Source organism: Aptenodytes forsteri, unplaced genomic scaffold (genome assembly GCF_000699145.1).
Source record: "Aptenodytes forsteri isolate BGI_AS27 unplaced genomic scaffold, ASM69914v1 Scaffold318, whole genome shotgun sequence".
NCBI classification, from domain to species: Eukaryota; Metazoa; Chordata; class Aves; order Sphenisciformes; family Spheniscidae; genus Aptenodytes; species Aptenodytes forsteri.
The window spans coordinates 1,113,959-1,140,093 of record NW_008794493.1 but is presented as its reverse complement, the minus strand read 5'-3'; the positions used below and the strand labels follow the sequence as shown (position 1 = coordinate 1,140,093).

At 36.8% G+C, this 26,135-nt stretch overlaps 1 protein-coding gene across 1 annotated transcript in view; it reads right to left on the bottom strand.

The window, feature by feature from the left end:
* CALCRL (calcitonin receptor like receptor) overlaps window positions 1-22,536 on the bottom strand; it is a 33,268-nt gene extending 10,732 nt beyond the window's left edge. Inside the window, exons 1-10 of the mRNA XM_009290967.2 lie at window positions 22,445-22,536; window positions 21,267-21,411; window positions 19,370-19,480; window positions 18,298-18,410; window positions 15,077-15,168; window positions 9,335-9,461; window positions 7,585-7,738; window positions 6,272-6,332; window positions 6,087-6,153; window positions 114-332 (exon numbers count right to left, since the gene is read on the bottom strand). Of these exons, the coding sequence (XP_009289242.1) occupies window positions 114-332; window positions 6,087-6,153; window positions 6,272-6,332; window positions 7,585-7,738; window positions 9,335-9,461; window positions 15,077-15,168; window positions 18,298-18,410; window positions 19,370-19,480; window positions 21,267-21,411; window positions 22,445-22,492 (1,137 nt within the window). The 5' untranslated portion in view covers window positions 22,493-22,536. The remainder of the gene's footprint in view (window positions 1-113; window positions 333-6,086; window positions 6,154-6,271; window positions 6,333-7,584; window positions 7,739-9,334; window positions 9,462-15,076; window positions 15,169-18,297; window positions 18,411-19,369; window positions 19,481-21,266; window positions 21,412-22,444) is intronic.
* Between the last annotated feature and the right edge of the window lie 3,599 nt (window positions 22,537-26,135).

The window sequence follows — 26,135 nt, the reverse complement described above, 5'->3', positions numbered from 1 at the left end:
ATATTGCATGAAGGTCTTTAAAAATGAAATAACACGATCACTTATCTTTTATTTGCTTCACATGCCAACTGCTGTCTAGCTCAAGTGAGCAAAAACTGTGTAATGCTTCCTACCTGGTAGTGCATAAGGATGTGCATCACATAGTCATACACTTCCTCAGCAATCCGGCCTTCTGGTCGCCATGGAAACAGCACAAATTCAATGCCAAGTAGCGGAACAAGAATCAGGGTAGCTCTCACTGCTTTCATGTACAGGTTGGATTCTGCCTTGTGGGTGTCTTTCAGCTTGGTTATGAGAACACGAACGATATTTAGCAGGAAGAAAAGATTCACCTGTCAGAAAAGAAAATGACACTGAAGATAGTCTGAAAAAGAATCCCACATGCTGTTTTGTGATACTAAAAACCAGAAACTCAAGAAAACTCATACTACATGGATAGTGTTGTGATTGTACAATAAACATGAGTTAAAACTCTTTGAAAACACCTTCAAGTAACTAAGATGTGGCTGTAACATCTAATATCCACATCCATTCCTCTAACTTTTTAAGCAAGTATCCACCCAGATAACCGTCAGTCTTCCAGTGCTAACAATCCATGCACCTTTCTCTCTGCTATCACAATAACAGCACACAGGTGAATGATTAGGTTTTTTAAAATGATTATGTCTTTTTAGGTTGGTCAAGAAAGAGGATGACACACTCTCCCTCTTTGTATTTAAATACGGTTCTTCAAAAAGCTGCTACTTTATTTTTCAAATATGAATTTGACAAATTTATAGAGAAGAAAAAGTCAGATTTTTTAAAAAAAAAGAAATAAAATGAAATAAAATTGCAGGCAAAATGCTGCTACGAGGAACTGTATACTCCTGTAGACAAACAGCAGATTTAACATTCTCACAGTGGCTAATGGTTGGATTTTTGAATCATTCAGCAGAACTGCAAATGGGGCAAGCACTGAGATGATGCTCTACATCATTCTCATGCACTACTGAACTTGATTATTTCTATAGCTATTAAGGCTTTTCTCGTTAACAGTGGTGTATATCTGTTCATTCAGTTTGACAAAAAAAATCCCAAACTGAAATCACAACTATGCAGACTACGTCTTTCAACATGTGAGCACTCGTAAGCAACTACAAAACTAATACACACACACGTATGTGTATGTGTATACACACACACACCAGCCTAAGGATGTTAGTAACCAGCACAACAGCAACGTTAGGGATGATTACACCATATTTTCATCTATCGTGCAATAACGGCAGCCCCTTATAGAAACTACAGCTGGAAGAGACCTTGAGAGCTCAGCCAGTCCCATCGCCTTGCCCAAGGGCACCGAGGCAAGACAATGCTGCTTAGGGGACCCACTATGGAAGGGAGAGACCTAGAGTCTGGTCCTATCTCTTCTTCCAGATAATAGTTGTTGGCAAGGACAGACAATCTAGAGACAAAAGGGCGGGGCGGGGGAAGAAGCCAGCAGACAGACAACTCCCTTCTAAAAAGACTAGGAATTCCTGGTCTAGGAGGAGGCCTCTGTCTTGCTGTAGGACAAGTGCAAACATGGAATCCATTTCAGACCATGTGTGTCACCATGTCCCCCACAACCCCGGCAGAATTCTTTCACGTCAGTTAAGGTTTTCACAATAAACAGCTGTGTATTGTTATGGCAACATGGCCCTTGACAGAGATGTGATGTTATTTATATTCTACTTACATGCTATTTAAATAATTTTAACAGGAAATTGTTTTACATCGGAAACTACTGCATGAATTTCTCTTGGAAGTCTCCAGCTATCTTTAAGCTTTGTTCAAGCAACCAAGGTCTGATTCTTTCTCAAGGGATTTATTTAGATTTTATGCAGCCCACGATCCTCATCCAACTTCCTATAGTACACATAGACAATAAGACCTTCCTCCATTTCTAAATGTGTCTCAAACACAGAGTTTTCAGCTCTCTCGTGTTTTGGTAGCACGGCCAATTCCTATAATACTATCCTTGAATGCTAACTGAAGATGAAAGTTGCAACAGCCAGGAGTAAAATACCACCCAGCAAACTATTTTGTTTACAACACAGTGAGATGCACAGAATTTTTCTAATTGTTCCCCTTACCCACCAAAAGCAAAAAGCACAAAAATAAGCATGCAAAGAGTTTGCAAATAGATACTAGGGCAAACAGAAAAGATGAACGAGGCAAAGCAGAGGACAGAATTGAGAACAGTATGAGTGTCAGTAAAATATGCAGCACTAATTTTTGATGAATATCTCTTCTGTCACAAAACAGTGAGATCAGGATGAACTGAATTCTTAATTAAAGTGATGAAAACAGGTCTTTATTTTAGCAAGGTAGTGAGTAGATTTTTACATTTAAGCAAAAGGAGGCCAGTGGAACTACTCGCATATATATTATCATCAAATTGACTGTGATGGTTTGGAAAACACCAAAGGAGTCCTGTTGTGCTAGCTGCAGTATGAACACATAGTAAAATACCAGCAGCTCCACAGTGACCTGAAAATTGAACCGGGCAAACGAACAAAAATGGAAACAAAGGCAGAGAAGGCAATCCTAGATAAAAAGAAATGTTTGTGCCTATAATGGGAACTTAGTAGAATTTAGGTTCTGCCTTAAGAGTGGCTGTGAACTTAGCTGAGCTTATAAGTCAATAGGTGCTGCAGTTCTTGAATTAAACTTTCCTCAGGTCCCTGCTATTTCTACTTCTCTCCATGTTGAGTTTGTGCTAAGCAGCATGGTAATCTTTATTAGCATGTAGGTTTAAATTCTGTTTAAATTCCTCCTTAGGATGATATAAACAGACCATTCTCAGCTCAAGAAGCTCAGATATTCTTAGATACTAGCTGGTAGCCATTGCTTGGCTTTTAATACAGTTATGCAGCTTCAGATCTTAGCCTGCTTGAGCCTAGCTTGCTTGGGCAGAACACCTGTATGTGCTCATGAAGACAAGTTTTATACCTGGCCTGTGGACATTTCCAAGGCTGGGTATATGAATGCTAAGCATTCAACTCCTAAACTCCTAAGTCTTGTACTGAGTCCAGCTTAAAGGCATTAAATGGGTCAGTGACAAAGCTAGGAGCTCCTGAACTTCCTTCTAGTACATGTTCACTGAGCACGCTTACTTCTTCTGCTAAAAGAATTTGCATCTATAAAAGGCTGTCAGTCTAAGACACCAATACATAACATTATTATATGGCAAAATAAACATCCCTGTAGTATTATTTATATAAATAATGGCATAACTAAATCAAAATCTACTCTTTCAGTGGCACCAATGCAAACTACATCACTAGTGCACTAGCACATCTGAAATCTACACTGAAATCAATACTGCTTTCACTAAAGTTCAAATCCATTGCTTTTTCACCCCCCCCTCCATTTTGATCAATATTTGTCTAGTGTAAAAACTAACATCACCCTCTACTGTTTCATTCCCACACTATTTCTTTAATTGTGGTTGCTTAGGCAAACAGTTGTAATTAAATGGTCAACTGAAGACAATTCCAATCAAAATGCAACCTATGTCTTCTCCCATTTCCAGTTTCTTTGGCAGGGATCTGACCACAGTTATGTAAAACAGGGACCGTAAAAGCAGCGTTATTGTTAACTTTATGTAACTGTAGGATTTGCAGTGATGTACATGAGTTAAATGCCCATTGGCTTCTGCCAATTCTCCCTGGCACCCACTTGACAGTTCTCTTCATGTTCTTTGAGATCTTGCTCCTGCAAGTAGAAACAGTGTCTTCTCCCTTGTTATCTAATTTGCAGCTTAATATTGTTGCTTAAATGTCTACTAAAGCAGGTCATGCTTAGTAAAGTGTGAAAGTTGTATTTGGCAAGCAAGCTGCTTAGGCAAATGAGGGTTCTGTTCACAAAGCCTAAACACATGTATTTCATCTAATGTCTTTATCCCTGGCTTGTCTTTTCTGAATTGACATATTGCATTTTTTTGTTACCAGAAAGGAAAGCAACTCCTTTAAGGTACTTTCACATCACAGGCAAGATGTGTAGTTGTGTTTAAACTTGGTGAAAAATATAGGAATATCAAAAGTATACGTATTTGTAAATTACAAAGAGAATGGACAAAGATTCTGCCCAAACCAACCCCACAGAAGCGATTATTATGCCTCCAGTAAAATCAAAGGACATTCTTAGCGTTGCCTTCAATGGAAAGAAGACTTGACAGTTTGGGACTGATCCAGTACATTTGAGACCAGTAGGAGTCTGACCACTGTTTTCAGCGTGACTTTGTGGAGGCCACTGCTGGGAAGGAGAAAATGATCCTTCATCCTAAAATGAGGTCATTTCATGGAAGATGGTATAGTCTCATAACTTTTAAACAAATTTTTCTGTTGTTATTTAAGCAAGCTCTGACTAATACGAATTATATTTCAGCTTTAAAGAGCTTTACTTAAGTGATATATCTGTGAAGAGACACCTGGGGAAAGGAAGTAAGAGCCAACAAGGCAATGCAGAATAGCATACATTTTCTGGGTGAAGTACAGCACCACTGAAGTGAGCAAAAAACCCCTATCCCTTTCTGTGAAAACAGGATTCCACCTTCTGCGTAAATTAAAGAGAAGAAAAGTTGAAAGGATTTAGAATTCGTTTTAAGTTTACAGATTAGAGCACTAGTAGAAGTGTCTTAACATGAACATACATTGCAGACCTGACTAACAGAACAAGGGATTATCAGTAATAATTCACACCCCAAGGGCCACGGATCTCAGTAATTTCATGGGGACTGCCTCTGGCTTCCCATGCAGAGGACCTCAGGTGTGTCATGGTATCAACACAATCTTCAAAATAGAAGTTCACCAGCTAATTTCACTGTGGATGAAAATGGGAGTCACAAGAACCACAGGATTTATACAACAGTCTTCAGAGAGAATTCTCTACACACAGAATGCCCTCTGCAAACAGTTTAACAGAAGAAGAAATTCACGTAGATCAGAAACTGAAATTATTTCCAAAAAGTTACTTAATGTTTTCATTCTTAATGAATTTCCTTGCATGAACTGAAAAGCCATAAGAAAAGTCAGTAGACATGTATACAATACCTTTGCCAGATCAGTTTGAAGTTTCTGTTACAATAAGAGAGATGACTGTAATAGTCAGCAGCTAATTCTGGTCACATATAGAATGCCTCTACACCGCAGCATTCTCTGCGTTATGCATTCATGGATATAAATTATGTAGACAGTTGTATAAGTAGGTACATATTAGTATTTTCTTTTATTATCCACCTCTTTCTATTTATCAATAACCTATTGACTAAATTTCATAGGTTAAATTCAGTCCTAGAAAAATTGAAGTACAACACTGATTTTTATACAGGGGAGTCTTCAGTTACTTACCTAGAGTTTAATGTCTTCAGTAGCAAACATGCATGTAATAGAGCTGGCATTAACTTGGAGTGTAAGACAGAACACTGCGCTCTAAGAGTTCATGAGGACTAATGAAGCAGAGGAGTTGCAATACCCCGGTGGCCAAAGCACACATTGCTAGATTAGTATCAGAACAGGGGCAGTCACAGATTCTTGCAGAACTATTTTCACTGGTTCTTTCCCAAGGGCCTGCTCTAGTTTCTCTCCATCCCGTATTCCCACCCACAGTCAGTCCTGACACTCAAGAGTCCTCTTTCTGAGCCTCAGTGAGGTCCAGTCTGGTAGCTGTTTGGCCACATTAGCACAGTGACACAATGATGCTCGTATAGGGTCAACCTGCCAAATGGCCTGGGCAGTGAGAAAGCATTCTCAGCTAAAGGAAGGATTTGAACATGGCCCTCCATTACTCCAGGTAATATTTAGTCCTTCCTTGTCACTAGCATTTAAGTGGAATGATAATCAACATTGCAAAACCTGAGTTTCTCAAAGGACCAGGGGTACAGCTCCTTAATAAGGCCGACTTGTGTATCTGGTATGTCTAAGGCACCTACTGGGTTAAGTGAGAGTCCTGCGAATGACAGTGACCTCTAAATGTTGGCTTTAGGCTCTTACCAACTTTATAAGCCCATGAAGAACAGCCAGAAAACAAACAAGAAAAGCAATTATCATCTGAAAAATGCCTACCAACAGAGCGGCACAAATAGGGCCATGGATGATGTACAGCAGATGAGTATCAGAGCTGATCCAACAACTAGAGAAAACAAACAGGGAAAGAAAAAAAAATTGGCATTTTATTATCTGTTGTATTCTTTTTTTTTTCCTTAAAGAAAATATAACAGTTTTGCACAGCAAGTTGAGATGCTACTTACTTGTCGTTATAATACAAACTTCTAGCAACGGCATGTATGCAGGCAGGGATCAGTGGAAAACCTGTGAAGAAAAAAACAATGTTTTCTTCATATATAAACCTGGCTAATAACTAAGTAAACCTGCATCTTTTGCAGCAATCTTCTCTATTTTCACCTCTTCCAAACTATACAATTGCAGAGCGAATAAAGAAACAGGGACCAATTCCGTTTCTATTTTGTCAGATTTCTTTCAGAGGCGCGTATGAAACCTTATTGCCATTGTTTTACCAGGAAATCCATACTAACACACAGAAAGAAAAGGCAAATCAAGTTATAACTTTTTAGAATGTAACAATCAATTTTCATTAACACAGATGTTTTTCAGACTGCAATCTGCAATAAAGCTAAATAGGTAAGTAACATTAGAAAGGTAATTGTATAATACGATCATAGCTTTAACAGTATGATTATCAATGTTGATTATGTCCTCACTGATACTTGCTGGGTATTCAGAAAACAAGGTCACTTGCAAAAAAACCATTTGAAAACAGACTCCGGAAATCAGGCTGAATTCAAAATTTAAAAACAAACAAACAAATAGTTATCTGGGGTCCTTGACACCCTGGTGGTACCTAATTTTCAGAAACTACCGAGCACCTATGATCTTTTAACCACATCTCAGTTGTGTCTGTAGTGGGACAGCTAGCGACCCAGGTACCAAGTCATGTTATAGCTGAATGGGCCAATACACTGAAGCTGAGGAGAAAGTCCTCACTTGCACTTTGTGAACATGCTCTTGTGCATTATCTGAAATGACCAGGTTGGGCTCGTTAGTTTTGATACTGATATCACTTGAGGCCTTCAGCTACGGCTATTCTGTATTTGCTTAGTGAACAATACAGGTCAAATGGAACTGCTGGAAAAATAAATCCTTGGCCATCTCTAACTCCGTGCTGACCCTCCACCCTAGACATGGCGAGACTTCTCTGAAAACAAACATTCATTCCTGAATAAACATCTTCAAGATGAGGAACAATGAATAATTACTTCTTAATGTCTTTTTTATAATAGGAGACTATTTTCTCTATACAAAGGAGGAGTCACTTCCTGGCTCCAGAAATGCATAATCTCTCTTTCAGCAAAGATAGAGGTACATACAACTTCCTATGTTAACATTTCTAAGCCTGTTAAAACACTACAGACAAAGAAGAGGGGTGTGTCATCGTTGTTCAAAGCTACCCGCTCAGAGAAGCAAAGGGACAGATGTTCAAATTCTCATGAAAAGGAGTAAGAGATTGCAATAGCCTGAAAATACAGAACGTGAAATTGCATACCCCAGCCAAGAAGGTAATACCACATCAAGTGTTGTTTCTCAGCAAAAACAGCCACCACAATGAGAGTATGCAGGTAAATGCCTTCACACAGCATCCAAAAGTAGTTGCAACCCATTAGGTACAGGTAGATGAACTGTGATACTTTGCAACTAACCTGTAGAAAAAAGCGAGTACAATATAAATTTTTAAGTTGCAAAAATCTCAGAGCTTCATTTGCAAAATGGAAAAAAATACTGATTGAGTCAAACGTTAATGTTTATTCTGGTTTTCACTACAATTACATATTTTCTTTTTTTAATAGAATTTTCAGGAATTACAATTCCATACTTCATGGTGACAAAAAAGTTGGTAACTGAGTCTATATCTTTATTATTCAAACATGAGAACCTCGAGATCCTCAAGCATGATGGCAGAAGGCTCTAATGATATTTTCCCTTATTGCAAACATTGCCACATTTGACCATTCCAATCAATAGGGAATCCTTAAATTATCTGATGGTAACTGCACAAGGAAATGTACTTTAGCGAGGGTAATCCCCTCTTGGTTTTACCAATCACAACATATAACTACTCCAGAGAACGATTTATGTTTTTAAAATGCTTACGATACTTCCAATTTTAACCTAGTCATAGCTGCACTCAGGGCCAGTTGAGAACTTGCACAGTAGGTTCTGGAAGGAAGCTCTCTTGTTGGCATATATTTGTATTTAGCTTCATTCAAAAGATATTCTTCAATTGAAATGTTATGATATAACTTACTGTGCAGACTAAAATGTGAGGTTGTGAAAAAGGAGCAATAGGTAACTTCCAGATTTGGACATAGCAGATCCTTTTTTTTTCTCCTTCTGAAATTGCTGTATGTTTGATTGATCTATTTCTGGCACTTAGCTTAAAACAAACCAAAAATCAGTGTTGTTTTACCATATTTTGCTACCTAACTCACTTGATGATGATTATTACCAGCTATCTCAAGCCTATTTTCCAGCACTTTGATGAGCTTTTACAGGAGAAAGAGAATTTATCTTTTTACTTGATTCAGCTTCTGGAGTTTTGCCCTAACTTTCACAGAATTTAAATTTATCTTCCAGGTCTAAATAAAAATAAAGCCACAGTTAGGGATTTGTTTGTTTATGTATTTCATTTTCAGGCTTTTCTGTTGCTATAACTCCTAGCCTTTTGGGAGAGGCTACTGATTCACACTTACCCCAGTATTATCAGGAAATGAGAGAGAGAAAAATCAGCCCCGAATCACCGGCTTTTTTATTTTGCTTTTTACTTTTGGAATAAAAGGGTCAGCTTTATCTCCCTTCACAAAAAAAAATAATTCTCTTATTTCAACTGAAGATGACAAAGTTAAAGCCATAGGAAAGTAGCTGACATCCAAAATGCACCCCAAAGCTGTTTTTACTGCCCTTCCTTGGTGAATTCAACTGTCATAACCTCACTGACATCATCTAGAATAGGCTACTTTCTTGCAGTTGTTTCAGTGCAAAAGTGATTTGTACAAATTCAGAAGCAGTTCAGCGTGCTCTGTCTCTTAGAGTGTTTTTAATATTTTGAAACCTCAAATGTGAAATGCCCATATCATTGTTAGACATCTGTTGTAATACATAACATGGATACATCGTTCCTGAACATTTTAACCTCGCTATATACAACATTTCATCAAGTATTCATGTCTCAACTCTTCTGCGTTGCTGAAGTTTTTCACATACAAATCAACAGGGCTGCCAAATATACTTTCACTTACTGGATTAGTTGCAACTAACTCCTGATTGTTGGCAACTGCAGTCAGTGAAATTATTGTTACAACAGAGTTGCAAACAAAAGAGAAAAATAGATTTTTATGCAGGGTAATCCTTTGGCAACTCAAGCTCCTAGAAAAGAGAAACAAGAACAAATGAATACACAGGGGGACAACTGTGTGTACTTGGGGAGAGACGTCAAATTTTGAAATACTAGAGCTCTTTATTTTATTAACAAGTCTTACATCAACCCTTTCTTCAGCTCCAGTCCAAATTTAATAGAATGATGTGAAAGGTAACACCTTCCCTTAAACGCCAACAGGAGGCAAAGCAAGTACATTCAGTTCCAGTATGTTTCCAGTGAAGGACCTGCTCTGTAGTGGCTATCTAAAAAAGATTTGAAGAGTGATAATATAACATGTTTCAGAAGACTTACACCTTTTTTTTTGTTAGTACCTTAAGAATTTCCCAATTAACTATCATACCTGAGCTTGAAGAAGCTGTCTTACCCTACGTTTCCATTTACCCAAACCTGTTAAGATTTTTTGAGGATAATTCTCTTTTACTTACATTCTTGCCATTTTTCTTCCTTAATACTATAGCTAAAGAAATACCCAAATAAGTAAAATAACTCAAATCTTATCTTGACTTTTGTATATAACTAAGTTATAAACTGTATATAGAATATAATTGCAAAAAGGAATATATAACTGCATTTAATTGTGTTAATTTTCAAGGTTTGCTTTTAATCTTGCAATAAAATTAAAGAGAAAAATATCTTTGGAAGGGCTTTCTTTTTTTAAACAGAGGTGCAATAATATTAAATAATAGTAGAAGATGAACATAGTCACAGCACATTTCTGTTTATCTGCCATTCTAGAGAAAGCAGGTCTAACTTAGCGCCATTCCAAGAGGCAGGAGTGCTTCTCATTCAAGTTTTTCCAAAGAAATTCAGCTTTACAGACAAACACAAAAGAACATAGAAAGCCTATATGGATATATAAACGATTCAGATCACTGGGATATTAAAGCTTATTGCTCCAAATTCCTGAAAAAGCAAGTAACATCCATTTTGTTATGAAAGCAGATGATCCATTTACAAAGTTGGGTAAAAATGATTCTTTTAGATTTAAGTTAGGGGGTGCGCAGCACATATGAGCAAACTGACTCGATCAGAGTCATACAGCACGTCAGTGCTGGCAGTCAGGAACAGAGCCCGGTTTTGCAGGGTAAGCATTGCTCAGAGAAACATCTCCCACACGCAAAGAGAAGTGATGAAGCCCGTGGTGCTGTAGTCACTCTCAGGAAACACTCTCTGGTTACTTCGGAGAAAGCATCTACTGAAGCCTGTGCTGTAAAGAGTCTGTGCTTTATAACCGCACCTACCTACCTCCATTTTATAGCCAGCAATATGGAGTGCAGTTGATTGACAGAATGAAATTACTAACTGGAGGAGCAAAATCTATCACGTACACATGCAACTGCTCTTCACTGTTAAAGAAATCAGAAATACATTGACAAGGTCAGCAGGGAACAAGTCTAAACTATCACCCGGGGGAAAAAAAAAAAATCAAGTTTTCTACCTTTTCAAATAGCATGCCTGGAAGAAAAGATGAAGTACGGACATTGGTGATTCATTTTTAATTTGTGTGGGCAGGAGGGAGAAGAACTATATTTTAACAGAGAAATGCACATATGGAATAGTCACAAAAGCTGGAGGAGTATGTTGAAAACTGTTGAGAATCTGACAGATGAAACAAGAAACAAAATGACCCCACTGAACAAAAGAGACAGTCAAAAAAGACTGGCTATAGAGGAGACTGCACTTCTTGGTTGCATTCTTTGCAACTATCACAAGAAGAGCGTATGAAGCACCCCACAGATACATGGAGTAAGCTAACAGGTTCAGATGTGCACAGTGCAATACCATGAATCAGGCAGAGTTTCTGCAAGTCAAGCCTGGGAGCCCTGAGGCATTCTAAGGCTCGTGTCACTAAAGATGGGGGAAGGAAACCACTCTAGAAACCAGTGCTGCCATGCAGCACAAGGAACTACCCTACGTGAACCTCTGGTTGCCAAGTGTTATTTGCCTGAAGAAAACAGAAAAGAAAAAGTATCCAAAATACAGAACACAGGTTTGGATATGAATTAAGTGATAAAGTATATTCCATTAGGCTTTCTTAAATTTTGTCTTCCGTTTTAATGCCCAAAACGCATAAAGTTTTGATTATTATAATATGCAGTTTTTTATGTTCTTTGTATTTTTATATGCTTCCCCCCCCCTATATGGTTTATATATGAAAAGAGAGGCAATGCTAGATTCCAGCCAAGGGCTTTGTGTAAACAAGTCCTGAAGAACTCTGGAATTCTGTCTGCTTATTGTTAAGATTCAATGCACAGGCAAGGAAAAGCACGTACAGCTAATGGGGCCATCTCTCAGGGTCATCCAGCAGCTGTTCCTGTTGAATATTCAAACACACCCATCCACACCCACCTCCACCCATGCATAAAAGGATTGAAAGGATCACCAGACAAGAAACAAGAAAGCAAGACTGATGACATTTAAAAACGAAGACTGCTTTTGGTAATAAAAGGATTTTTTCCTAAGCCTCCCCACCCTCCCTCTTCTGTTACCCTTCCTATATTCCTTTTTCTGACTGTTTTTCTTAATGACATAATATCCTTTAATCACTTAATTCTCATAATTATGATCTAAGAACATTTGAATGACCTACCCCTGGATTAAACCACGTGCAGTAAAATGAAAACAGACCTTCTGCTAAATTACCTTTTTTCCTTCCTATTTTGACTCCTGTATGTCTTGGGCATTAGGGAAAAATTCACTTCTCCAATACTTCTCCAAAAGAAAAAAGGTAACGTTTTCAAAAGCCCCCAGACGTGTTTGAGATCTAATTTTTTAAGGTATTCAAATACTGCAAAATTCAACCAGTGAGAGCCACATATGCACCTAAGGGAAATTATCCATTCAGCTGAAATTAACTTAAAGTGACTTAGGAACCTCCTATCTCTCTATCAATCTATCATTCAGCTGTTTGCCCACTCTTTAAGCATAGTGTTGCTATCCTCTGTGAGTGCTGTCATGTGATTTGACATGATGCTTGATCAACAATAACTCCTTTATTTCAGGTGGGGGTTTTTTTGTTTGTTTGTTTTGGGTTTTGTTTGGGTTGGAGAAGCATCTTTCAAATTATAGCTCCCCTTCCTCTGAATTCACTGTTTTTTTCAAGCTTTTTCTTGCCTTGTTTTTCTTTCTTTATGAAAACCATACAACTACTATAACAGAAGATTTATAATAAACACATGTATGATCTAGAGTACGTAACAGAACGAGAAAGCAGAGCCACTGCATGAAGTTACTTTTATGTGTCATAGATGAATTTTCAGAGAGGAAGATTGGAGTTCCAAGTTTATAGCCCATTTTATGCTATTCAACCAAGAACTCCAATCCACTGGGGAACACAAGTCACAAACTGGACAAGTATTTCCAGTGAGACAATTTTCCTGAAGAAAAAACAGAATTTCAAATGAAAAAATAAAATGCACAAAAACATTTTAATCTTAAAAAAAATTTAATTCAAAACCCAAATGGTCGATATTTGAAAAGCTGAAGATATTTGAAAAAAAACTGTCATTTTTCCTATGGAGAAAAGTACCACCTTTCTAGTCAAACCTAAAGATATTCTAATGGTCAGCAATCCAGCAAATGTCATCTGGAAACTACCAATCGACTAACAGAATAAATGTTTTGGAAACATGACAAATTCAAAGGCACCCCCACACAATAGCAAAAAAAAAAAAAAAGTCCACCTGTTAAAGCTATGAATAATTATACAAGCTTCAGCCGATACATAATACAACCTGGTATTAATCTAGATCCTTAAATACCCTTCTGGTACTAAAAATATTTTAGAGGAACTGTACATCCCAAGAGAACAACTTGTAGAGGACTTTCTTTAGCTTCCTTTAAATTTTTTAATTCCCTTTTATATCCCAACATAACCACAGTCTAGAAAACGTGGTTTGTGGGTCTGGATTAATTTCATGTGGTTCTCTGAGGAGAGATGATCCTTCTACCAGAAGGAGAAAGAAATCCCTGGAAGGTTAGACAAACATGACATAGTTATTATGGTAGCAAAGCAGATCACCTGCTTTTGCATTAAGTGCCACAAACCAAGATGAAATTGGCTTGGTTTTCATAATATAGTACGGAAAAATCATGCTTTACTGTCTCTGAACATTTAAAATCATATTGCATTCCAAATCTTTTTGCTTGCTCCTGAGAAGTCTATGTCAGCATTTTTCCTGTTACATTAGGTATTTAGTGTGTTACGCTTTTTGTGACATTTATAGCAACAGTATAGCCCTTTTTTATGCAAAATCAAGCTTCTTATAAGGGCTCAGAGCCACTTCACATGTTGATTTTGTGGAGGGAAAGTGAATTTGGAAATGGTAAGCATTGTTTTTACAGGTCATATGCAAATAAATTGATTAAAAAACACAAATGTTTTGGTTTGTCCTCATGAAAGGAAGTCAGAAAGAGCTGAAAAGTCATCTTGAATATTGGATTTCATAAAGAGAGGCTACAAAGTTGAAACACTCTGGTTTGTTGGGGATTTGTGGAAATGTTGTCCCAGAACCTGGGGAAATAATGCGTATCTAAATTAGAAACACTACATTCAGCCAGATGTGACTAAACAGGATAATTTTTTATCGGATATCTGCTACCCCTACCTAATCAAAGTCCAGAGCAAAACCTGAGCTAGCCCTAGAGTTGCTGGTGTATGTGCTATTCATATCTAAATGTTAGGAAAAAATAAAAGGTGGAGTGAGACAGTAGGATATAACGGTAAGAAACAGGTAAGACCGTAGAGCAGATCTATATTATCCAATGAAAAACGATGCAGGCATGATTAAACTAGTGCCAGTTTAACAAAGAAAGCCTACACTGTGCAGTGCAGTATTTGGCAGAGATAACAACTCGTCTCTCTCAGCTCTGCTCATGTGGTAACACTCCTGGTTTCACCTTTCTACTAAGCCTCATCAACTTCTTAAAGAGTCTTTCAGGGGAAAGAAAAGTAAGTTCACAAAATGTGAAGTAATAAGAAGACTAATTTTAAAAGACCTGTGCATTATATCACAAGTTGTTGTGACAGAGGTGATACACCGCTCAAACTTTCTTTTGAGAAGGTAACATAATAACTATTAGTCAGTGGATATGATATAACTGTCACAGACATAATATGGTGAATAAAAAACGAGGATTATTTTTATTATTCCCATTCCTACTGTAGCTCTTAGCCTTACTTTCTTTACAGTTTATCGTATTTTGTGGCTACCTACTTTGGAATGTTACTGTACCTATCATCTGTCGTCAGTATTTTGGTTTCCATTTGCTCTTTAGTTTGGTTGATGCTTGGCATATCCACACTGTAACTTATTATTAAAAAACACACACACACACCCCAAATGCAAAACAAACAAACAAAAATGTTCCCATTTTCTATTTTCAATACATTCTACAGTTTTTGGTTTGCAGATTTGGGATTTTAGGTTTCTGAGAAACCTAAAATTTTATCACAATATAATGTTCAATGCCAAATGAATATACTGACTTTCTTCACCTTCTTGCTCCATCTAATTTCATTGGGATGGCTGGTGTTTCAAAGTATCGAAATTAGGATTGTTGCAACCACTGATATTTGGTAAAGGATTTTAAATATACTTACTTAAAATAAAAGAATATGCCAAGAGAAATCAGAAGTGATGCAATTGAAAGACCATGTCCAATGATGGCCAAGTAATACAAATTGAGAGCAGTCTGCAATACAAGAACAAAACCAAGCACCTGTGATGCATACAGAACTATTGTTGATAAAGCACATACTTATACATCTCTTCTGCATACAAAATGACTATAATAGGATTAAGAAAATAAAAACATTACAGAAAATGATGAGTCAAGTCTAGAATCCTTGATCAACAATCCAAATCAACACCTTACCAAAATCTCTTTCTGTAGGACAGACAACAGATTCATTGAAATCATCACTATAACTTACTTTTTATCAGTTAAAACATTAGGTTTCTAATATATACTGCTATGTGTTTTCTGAGTATTTACATAAATCTGGCTGTTTATGCTACTGCACTGAGTGCATTCCTGTCTGAAGCTTGATTCATCTATTAACACAACTCTTAAGTAAAACATGTGCTTCCTATATGAATTTATGTATATTTTTCCTCATAGAAGGTTTTTTCTTATCATTTAAAGATACTTCCTTCAAAGGAAGCTGTGATTATGATATTGGAAATTTAGTTTTCATTCGGCATTTAAGGAAGGGCATGAAAAAAAATTAACAATGACTCAAAAATAGTGAAGACTAAACAGTCTTATTAAATAAGCCTACAGCTAAATTATAGCATTATTAAAAGCTGGGTAGATACAAAAGGTAAAAAGAGGAACTAGTAAATTAATATTTGGAATATATATAACATGTTATAATTAATTCTTTGAATTAATAAATATATTAAATTCCACTAGTAACAAACCCCTGCTTTCAGTCATGGAATCTGCCTCACAAAATTTCTCTTGTCTGATTAAATGCAAGATCATCATTTTGTACATAAGGAAATGAAGATTTTCAGGTTGAACCTTATACTATCACAATAAAGCATAACTATCTGGATTCTACAGGAAGAATTAGAGCATACATACAAATGCTCATCTACTCCAAACTGTATGTATACTCTGAACTTATTATTCCAATTTAAGATAGACTAACTGCAGCTTGCTACATATATTGACTTTTGAAATAATATAAAAAGATTCCAGGTAAAGCTTTAAGAAGGTGGTAAGATGAGACAAGGGTACCTCTTTGTTCATGCTAGAATTTTTCAAATTATCATTATGCTTAACAATGAGATAACTAAAAAAAAAAAAACAAAAACCAAAAGCAATGCAATAGGTTTAAGTGAAACTTTCATAAAAATTTGGAAGTGAGAAAAAAAAAAGGATTACCCCCGAAATGCTAAAGCTGGGCTACATATACATAATGACAGCCTTTCTATGACAGGTCCATATCCCATATCACGACCTCTCTCAGTGACCAATTTAGGCAAAGGTGCATGTTAAGGATTTAGAAGATTTCCACACAATTTAGAACTGGCACGGAACAGCGGTACAGCAGGGACTGCTGATGAGGGCAATAACAATAAGAACTGAACAATGGACAAGTCACATTTATTGTGCATTATCTAACCCGCCTTCCGAGCAAAGTGAAAAGATAATGTTGTTTAATATAACAACACACAGAACTGTAGCAAGCAGTAAGGCTTTCTTCGAAGCTATTATTCCATTTAAACAATAGCTTCTGATGCATGACAGAGTTGAAATATGCTGGCAAAACAGCCTGAGGAAAACTAGCTCATTATTCATAAAGAAGGACCTGCATGGATCTGCTCCTGTCTGAATAATATTCTCTCAGTTTCCAGCCAAATATTAGCAAGAATCAATGAATTATAGCATCTCTGCTAGTAGAATTAAACTGCCATTAGCGTGTTCAATGTCTCATGATTTGAGAAAAAGCAATACAAAAATGCCTTATTATCATCTATTACCACCTTTTCTCAATATGGTTTCTAGGTGAATACCCTAGAGCACTCTTGACAGCAATGATGCAGGCAGTTAGGATCTCTGCTAGATGTCAGTATTCTTGACACAATCTGCTACTATGAGCTCTTTTCCATGAGGTCCAAATTAATTTACAGTCTATCCTGACCCGCATTTTATATTCCTAGTTCTTGGGCATTTACAGTTTCAATTTACTGCTGCTTCCCATGACTGAATGTTTCATAAACATAAAGAATATTAGTGGACATGGGGGGGGGAGGGCAAAATATGAAATTTTGCCCATTATATCCTCACATATTACAGAGTATCTCAGAAAGAGGGCATTTGGAGGTTTACCAGATTTTTTTTTTCCCCCTAAATCTGTCAATGGATGGGCATCTTCAAGATAAACTGAAGTCTCTAAAAATACTATCTATACATATACCCACATGGGTATGTGTGTACATAGAGTCTACCTTTGATATATAGAAAACAACACTCTCAACTCATTTTGCTGCCTGGCCTGAGATAATTTTGGATGCTTCCAAAATTTCACTTAAATAAACTTGAAGTATAGGTTTTTCATTCATGTGAGCAGCTCAATATCTCAGAAACTGAAAAAATGGCACTTGTGAGTCAGGACACAAGACGTACACAGGAAAAAGATCACAAGGAAAACCAAACCCTATATTTAACACTTCTCATCATTTACTTCCCTTTGGCCTCCAAAGATCCTGTGGTGAACCTACTCAACTACAGCTTGCCTACACTTTTGTAAAAAAGATTAGCTCTGCTTTTCACACTGGGGAGAAAAAATCAAACCATCAGAACTCTACTTAAAGCTGCCCTGAAGATGTATTAATCCCAAGTAAAACTCTGGTTGTGCACTTGCTGAGAATCTGTCACTATGAGTTAATTGGATAAACCCATGCACTCAGCACGCCTTCCAGAGATGTGCAAACCTCCTGCAGTTCTGCTGAACTTCAAAATTACAGAGCAAAATGTAAAGGTCTGCTCTTATACGGCATACACTTTGCTTTCCACTAGATGACTGTGGATGACCTAAACAAGTACTAGTACCTACACATTTAAAATACCCATTAAAAAAAAAAAAATGATCATATTATTCAAGCAGTTGAAATCAGCTGTAAAAGCCAAAGCAGGTGGATTGGGGTTTTTTGAGTCTGTTATGCAGAATTCATCCTTTTTATTTGTCGTGCTTTCTTCTTTTTGCATTTTGATGTTGCATCAACTCTGCTGCCATTCGAGTTTTGAAACTTGTGAAATTTTTCAGATCAGTTTCTTGACACTGGTAACATGCATCCATTCTTTTCCTACCTTCACTTTTTCATGCGTATAGATATTACACTGGGTATAGTTTGTCCACGTCCTGTTGCTTTCTGGGTGTCTAAACCAATTCCCACTTGGATCACAGATCTTCGTAACTTTTTCTACAGTCAAAGTAGATGGAAAGAAAACCAAAAAAGAAAAACAAAAGAAAAACACAACAGTCAGCACTGAAGTTCTACTTCCTGATGCCTAGTATTTAATGAAGAAAGATTGGCAAACAAATGACAGCTTTATTAATATGACTAGAGAGACATTGCTTGTTACTATGAATTATGAGAAACTAGAGGCCATTGCTTTTGTTTGGCAAGGGCAACTGATGATGTGTTTTACTTAAGAAAACAAATAGATTTGCCTCCTCCAATCCAGTAAGTATCAAAATATATCAAACTAACTGTTAGAGAACTACCAGATGAAGTGACAAGAATATTTAAATGGCTTGTTTAACATCCAAGATCTAAACTGAAGTCTGACATCCTACCACTGTAAATTAGGATTGGACACGCAGGAAAACATCAATAGAGAAACTGCTCAAGAACCAAACTGGAAAATTTCTGGGACTGCATAATGATTTCTATTGTCAAATAGAAAAAGAGGCATGAAAGGACCCTGGGAAATACCAAACGCAGCAGAAAGAGACAAGAGTGGAAGTCTATGACATTTTCCACATGCTCACAGATGCGAAGTTTAGCCTACAGAAACAGGAAAAGATTCACTTCTGGGAGAAACTCTTGTCGACTTCAGCTGCTAAATTGAGGTAAAAGAGTAAGTCATATTTCTGCTTGTCTGTCAGAGAGAAAAGCTCATCTCTAAGAGGAAAAAACTGTGATCTAACTTCAATTTCTATTTCCTAATCTACAGAATCCCTCAAGGACATATTTCAGAAAAGAAAATAAGTAACTTGTCAGTTTTCTATGTGATAAAGGTAAAATGCAAATAATGGGTTTGGAGTTACTGAAATTCTGGAGCATTAGTGACTTGAGTGGGGATACAGGAGGCATCAAGCACCCAAAACCTCATTTTATTATGAAATATGTTGATGTAGAAGCCCATGCACACTTACCTGATGGGTTGAAATCCTGAAAGTAGTCAGGGCAACGCTGTACTGACACAGTTCCGGCAGCAACATCACTCCAGCACAACCAGCCATCCCATGTCCTGTTACAGTAAGGACCTGCAAACAAGTAGAGACCTGGTAATAAAATAACAACCCTTCTTTCATAATAGTCTTTCAAAAGTAAGATGTAAGACTGCATAAGGTAAGTTTCTCACAGCAATGAGAAAAAAAGAAAACAGAAACGTAAGATTTAGCAGTAGTTAGTTAAAACTCCACTTAATAAAAATAGTTCCTTATATGTACGTTTCTTCAAACGCATTTTAAAATCCATCATCACTCACCTTGAAACGGTCTACATCTACAATTTACAAACCTCAGATCTAGAGCACGGTAGGCAAAAAAACCTAAATCAATTCAGACCAAATAATGCACATTAGCAAAGAGCCTTAAGCTTGCAAAGACCATTTTACTGAATTTATTTACATTTTGGATGTATAACAAGCCTATACATGTGTTTACTAGTTAATTGAAAACACCGTGGTATCCTAGAAGCCATCAGAAAGCCTGGCTGGGAGGCAGCCACAGCTCCTCTGCCTCAGGCAGAGCTGGGACTGCAGCGGTCATTGTGGACAGACACTTCTCTAAGTGCTCCAGGGTCAGGGAATCCACAGTGTCCCTCAAGAGCCTGTTTCAATGCCTCATTGCGCTCACACAAATTTTAACATCTAAAATAAATCTCCCTTGAGAATGAGCTGGGGTTTTATGAACAAATCCTTTCCAAAAAGGCACGCAGAATGACTGACCCTCTCTACAAATTTGAAGATGTTTTTAGCATCTTCCTTCAGTTTTCTTTTTAAGACTTAATAACGCCCCCCATCTCAAAGGCTGCATTTTTCAAACATCATGTAATTCCTCCTCGTCTCATCAGAAGATTTTCCAATTTGTCCATCCTTCTGAAAAGCTGTGATGCGCAGGCTGGACATAAGCTTACACTGTCATACTCATATCCATTTCTGACCTCCAGACATTCAGTTCCTCCAAAGAATCATTTCAGAAGAGAAAAAAACCTCATTGTAAAAGAATGCAACTACATCTTCTTGCCTCAAAAGCCATTCAATGTTTCCAGAAGTTATAAAGCCCCCCATCTCAAAGGCTGCATTTTTCAAACATCATGTAATTCCTCCTCGTCTCATCAGAAGATTTTCCAATTTGTCCAGATCCTTCTGAAGCTGTGATGCCGCAGGCTGGACATAAGCTTACACTGTCATACTCATATCCATTTCTGACCTCCAGACATTCAGTTCCTCCAAAGAATCATTTCAGAAGAGAAAAAAACCTCATTGTAAAAGAATGCAACTACATCTTCTTGCCTCAAAAGCCATTCAATGTTTCCAGAAGTTATAAAGTCAGAAACAGTGAATACAGTGACAGGTAGAGTTACTGAGGTTATCTCTGAATGAGTTACCAGAAAAAGCATTAATGACACTAACACAACCCTCAGAGCAGGAAAATTATGTGTATCAAGATACTTTCAATTTTTAAAGGCAGATGTGACCAGGAGAAAGAGGTATTGTAAGAGCATGAAATGAAATAAAGTGGTAAGATTAATCAGTCACCATTTTTTAATCTGGATATCTATTTAAATTAACATTTTCTTATCTCATCAGAAATAAAAGCTTTGTGTTATATAAGAAGTGGTGCTATGGACAGGTAATATAACATATTACTTTATCTTCATGAATCCCAAAGTGACATTTCTAAAAAATTGTACAAATACAGTTACAGCCTGAAAAACAATTGCTACCAAGACAAGAAATGAGTATAACTAAAGAATCCTGAACTACTGTAATTATATCTGTTGACCATTTGCCTTTGTAAAACCTTATAAGAAAAGAATCTCTACCTTCTTTCCTATGAATAGGATCTTGCATAATTTTCTGGTAGCATTCATACTGTGCTGTCATAATTTTATTCCGTGTAACACTCAGTTGAGTGAAGTCCTCCGTCATATTCTGATGCCCTTCAGACGGTATAGCAGTGGCAAAAAACTAAGAGGAAAAAGACTTTTTTTTTAGCAAGTCATGTACAAACTCCAATATAAACTTCTTAAACTTCAATCTTTTTAAATATTATATTTTAAATATTATTTTACTGAAGGAAAATGATCTTTAAATCTTATTAGTGACAATATGTTTTTGTGTTTTTCTGGTTAATATAGCAATTCTTCTTACTACTGAATCTTGACAAATATCTCCTGAATGAGCATGGGGGAGTAGCAATCTGCAAGGTTTGTAAATAATAATGGAAAAATGCATAGTAAGCACTGAGACAGTCAGAAGCATATAAACAGCTTTTGCAAAATCCAGTAAAATATATCGAAGTTACATTAGTCTAAAAGGCATTTGAATCACACCCAAAATGATCCTTTATGAAAAGAGACTTTCCATATACTCTACGCACTGAAGCTTTTGGCTTGTTTAGAGCTATTTGGTTTCTCTATAATCTTGTGAACCACAAAGTCAACCCTCAGAATACAGAAAGGTATTCAAAAGACATGACATCCACTTTTATAGTTATTGAAAAGAATAAAAAAAAAAATTTTAGAAAGTGGAATTTGATCAAAACCTGAACCTTTTAAGTGCATTTTTAAAAGGAGTTAAATATTTTATAGGAAGCTACTAAACTTCACGGAAAAACAAAGCTGCAGATTGAAATACTGTACCACTATCATATAAGGGGTGAAATTAAAAGTTCCAAAGATGTCCTCTGAATCTGAGTTAGATGTCTCCTCCACTCTTCCTGGGGTCTGCATAGTACTGCTTATATGTCACTTGTCAACTGTTACTGTGAAGTTCTCTGCCAGCAAAGGATATGCTGCGTTCAGCAGAAGTAAATACTATTTCTGTTCCTTTACCACAGGAATTAAAAGGAGAACAGAAGGTAGATAAAGATCCTGCTGTGCAGAAACTACATTTGAACGCAAGATTAGTTGTTTCTGCATTTCCTTATTAATAATTTCTATGGTATTCTGTACACATTTGTTAAAACTGGAAGTGATTTAAAAAAATTCATAAGACTCACCATAGTCACTGATAAGAACAGCAAAAATGTGATCCAGTTTTTTGTCATTTTTATATCCGGTGCAGTGAATTTTATATTGTAGTTGAATGAACTCAAACTGCAATGGAAAAAAAGTAGGAAGAAATTTAGTAATTTATGAAAGCCAAAACTGATAAAAGACTTCATATGTTCTTTCTGAATTAAAACAAATCAGTGGAGGTCCTCTCAATTTTTATTCACACATAGTGACGCCATGTGATATACATGGAGATGTACAATATGATGTAAAAAAAATGCACTCAATTCATCCGCAGTGAATTCCAGCAGCAGGGTTTTTCCTGCACTGCTGCCTCCATTGCCTCAACTAACACCAATTCTCCAGAGGGTTTGTCTCAGTCAGGTAGCTGGTATCAACTCTAACAGCTATGTAGCAAGCAATTAGCCCTGAGATACGAGTTGACTCCTCGACATCTCTGCCTTCAGGCAACCATAGCAAACTGCAGTTCAGTTTCCTCTAAAGTAGACTTAGACTTTCACAAACACACACGCACACAATTATTTCCTGTTCTCTTCAAACCAGCTGATTTTTGATTTTGCCATTTCTGGAAGAACTGATCTAGTAAGTAGCCACTTTATCTTGAAGTTACAACTTTGCGAGGATGACAATGGCAATGCAAGGATTAATTGTGACCTGTAAAATAGTTTCTGTATCTGCAGTAGCTGTAAACTAGCTTTTTTACCTGCAGTAGATGTAAACTAGCTTTTTTATCTGCAGTAGCTGTAAACTAGTTACTCTATCTGTAGTTTGAAGAAAACAGAACTACCCAAAACAGCTATAATCATCTTAGAGTGCAGGCTGTTCTTGGAATTGATTCTTGAAATGTAAAATGCACCTAAAACATAAAATATACAAAGTTATTTATTAAGCACCTAGACCATCTATTAAGCATAACCCTGCTGTAACAACTCCCTCAAAAGGAAGGGTAACATGTAAGAGATTTCTCATGCAATATTTCAGTGCCCTGAAGTATCCTCAGAAGAACACAAAGCTGAGCCTGGGATTGAGATAAGAGCTTCTCTTCTGCTTGCACGGTACAAAAGACCTCTCCACATTTAGATTAAGTTATTACAACTAAACCACCTTTCAAAATCTAAGTATCTCACTGTACTAGCATTAACAAAGCTATTATCAGCCAATATAAAGGGGACTACATCTAAGTGAGTTTAGCTCCCTTGTACAGATTAATTCACTACAAATAATACAAATACAAATGCTGCTACTTAACATATAAAACTCATGTACCCCAAAGGTCCTCATATACCTAGCTCAAAGATCCCACTGCTACCGAATCAAGAGGGCTGTGGGGAGCCGAGTACCTACATGCAAACCTGCCTCCTAACCCAAGCCACATTCTCCCTTGGATCACACTTGCTCTTGTCTTTGGAAGTTTTTCTTATCCAGCAGGCACGTCCTACGAGAGACTGGTGGATGACAAACAACTGACAGTACATGGGCTGGCAGAGGTAATTTTACAAAAAGCCCATCCTTTAAAAAAAAAACAAACCCAAACCAAACCTGTCGTAGTCACAAAAAGCAAGCATTCTATATCTACTTCTTTTCTGCTTTTACACCAAGACTGGGTCCTCTTAACACAACTATAATACAATAAACAGCATTTTGTAGGATATACTGACTACAACATATGAGATCACTGCTGTTTATTGTACAGCTTGATGCAACTACAAGAAATGTGTTGTAAAATCAGTTACTGTTGTGTCTGTTTAACCCAGACTAAAACTCTATCAGTTATCTTCCCTCTATTTTTACCACTGGCATGCAATCCTCTAACACTGATTGCTGGAAATTGCACAGGTAATTCAGCGAGACACTGAAATTCAAATATGCTGTTCTGAAGGCTCTTAAAGCACTAACAGGAAGACCAATTAGCATACATGAAATATATTCTCGGTTTGAGCTAATACTTCTCTGGAAAATCCATGTGTGATGAGAACTACAGTGAATAGATAATTGTAAAAACCACTATCTGTTAACTAAAGAAAAATCAAAATATCTATGTGTAGTGACTAAAGATTGACTGAAACCCAAATACAAATGGAGATATCTAAATTAGCAAAGAGGCAATATGATTTCAATACTGCATGATAATTGGGGGCAAGGGAGGTTAATTCAAACCTATTACAAGTTTCATTCATTTATAGTTGTGTCTGTTTACCTAGGAAGGGGAAAAAAAAACACTGGCCTTCTAAGGAAATCGGAGTTAACTACTTGGTTGTAAAGTAATTGAGTAATCTTCTCTGTCCAAAGTATGCCAAAGCACATCTGCGCAGGATTAAAACCCATAAATAATGTGCACAGGACAAGCAAAGAGACCAATCAAGTAGAACATAGCAACCATAATTTAGTGTATGTTTTTCTATATATGCACACAAGAGTTCAAAATAATTTTCTCTATAATAGTTTCAAAAATCCTCAAGCTAAAACAAATGTTGGATGGCAAATTTAAAATGCATATTCAAATACTGCCCTCACTTAGCCTTGCTTATTTTTATTTATCTAAAAGATACAATATTATATAAACAAAGGCAGAATTTATCTGCTTTGATTCACAGTCCATGATTATTTATGTTTCACAATATCAAAAGTCACCCCTTAGCTCAGTTCCTTTAATGGTCCAAATCTTTTCATATCTAGTGGGTTTGTAGACATTTCCTATCAACTATTTCAGTATCCACTGCTAAATTATTAATTCTTCCCAAGAGATAAAAGATTAAGTCAAGTCTATAATTCGCTCTGTGCTTTCCACTCATTTCTCACAGTTCCTAACTGCAAAAAACATATATAGAGAAAAAAATCCTTTTTCTAAACGTCACTATTTTGGGACTTAATTACAAAATGCAAGATGAAGGTCATTCAGATGCCTATTTGGACTTCAGGAAAGCATTTCTTGCACCACTACATGAATTCATTCACTCAACATTTATTCCAGTTAGTTTGGACAAGAACTTTCACAGGAAGATCAAAAACTTTCTTAAGAATGGACAGCAACGTAGTCCAATGATTGAGGTAGCAGGCCAGTACTGCTGAGAAAGTCAGGCTGCTTTTATTAATCATCTGTTCTGATGAGATGCAAAACAAATACAATTCTCAAAAAGTTCTCTCCCTCTCAGAGCTGGGAGGTATTGGATGCGCAAGGAAAAGAAATTAATAATAAAAGAGACCCATTCTTAGGTTTCTTGAAGTAATAATGCTTCCCAAGTTTTCTTCTGCTATTAAATATCTTTGACAATTCTACTGTGGGGAAGAGAGGACAACTGTATTGGATTGAGATTAATGTGAGTGTATTGAATGTTAGCTTGAGTGAAAAGATGGTGGAAGCTTAGACAGAATCCCCTGACTCCACCCTGTGACAGTGGGGATCTGAACAAAAGCCAGCAGGACCCTGATTTACTTGATAGGTATTGAATGAAACTGTAAGGCAGTGGACACAACACTACAACTACTATCAGTAGTATCTGGCTTAAGTATTTTCCCAGTAAAAGGGAACGTCAGTGGGAAGAGAATGGGGAATTTGCAATAGCAAATCAGATCTTCAAAATCTCATTTTTATTTTTAGTGCATGTTGTACTGAAGGCTAGGATAACTTTAAAAAAAAAAAAAAAAAGGGAATTGCCCGTTTTCCTTTTTATAACA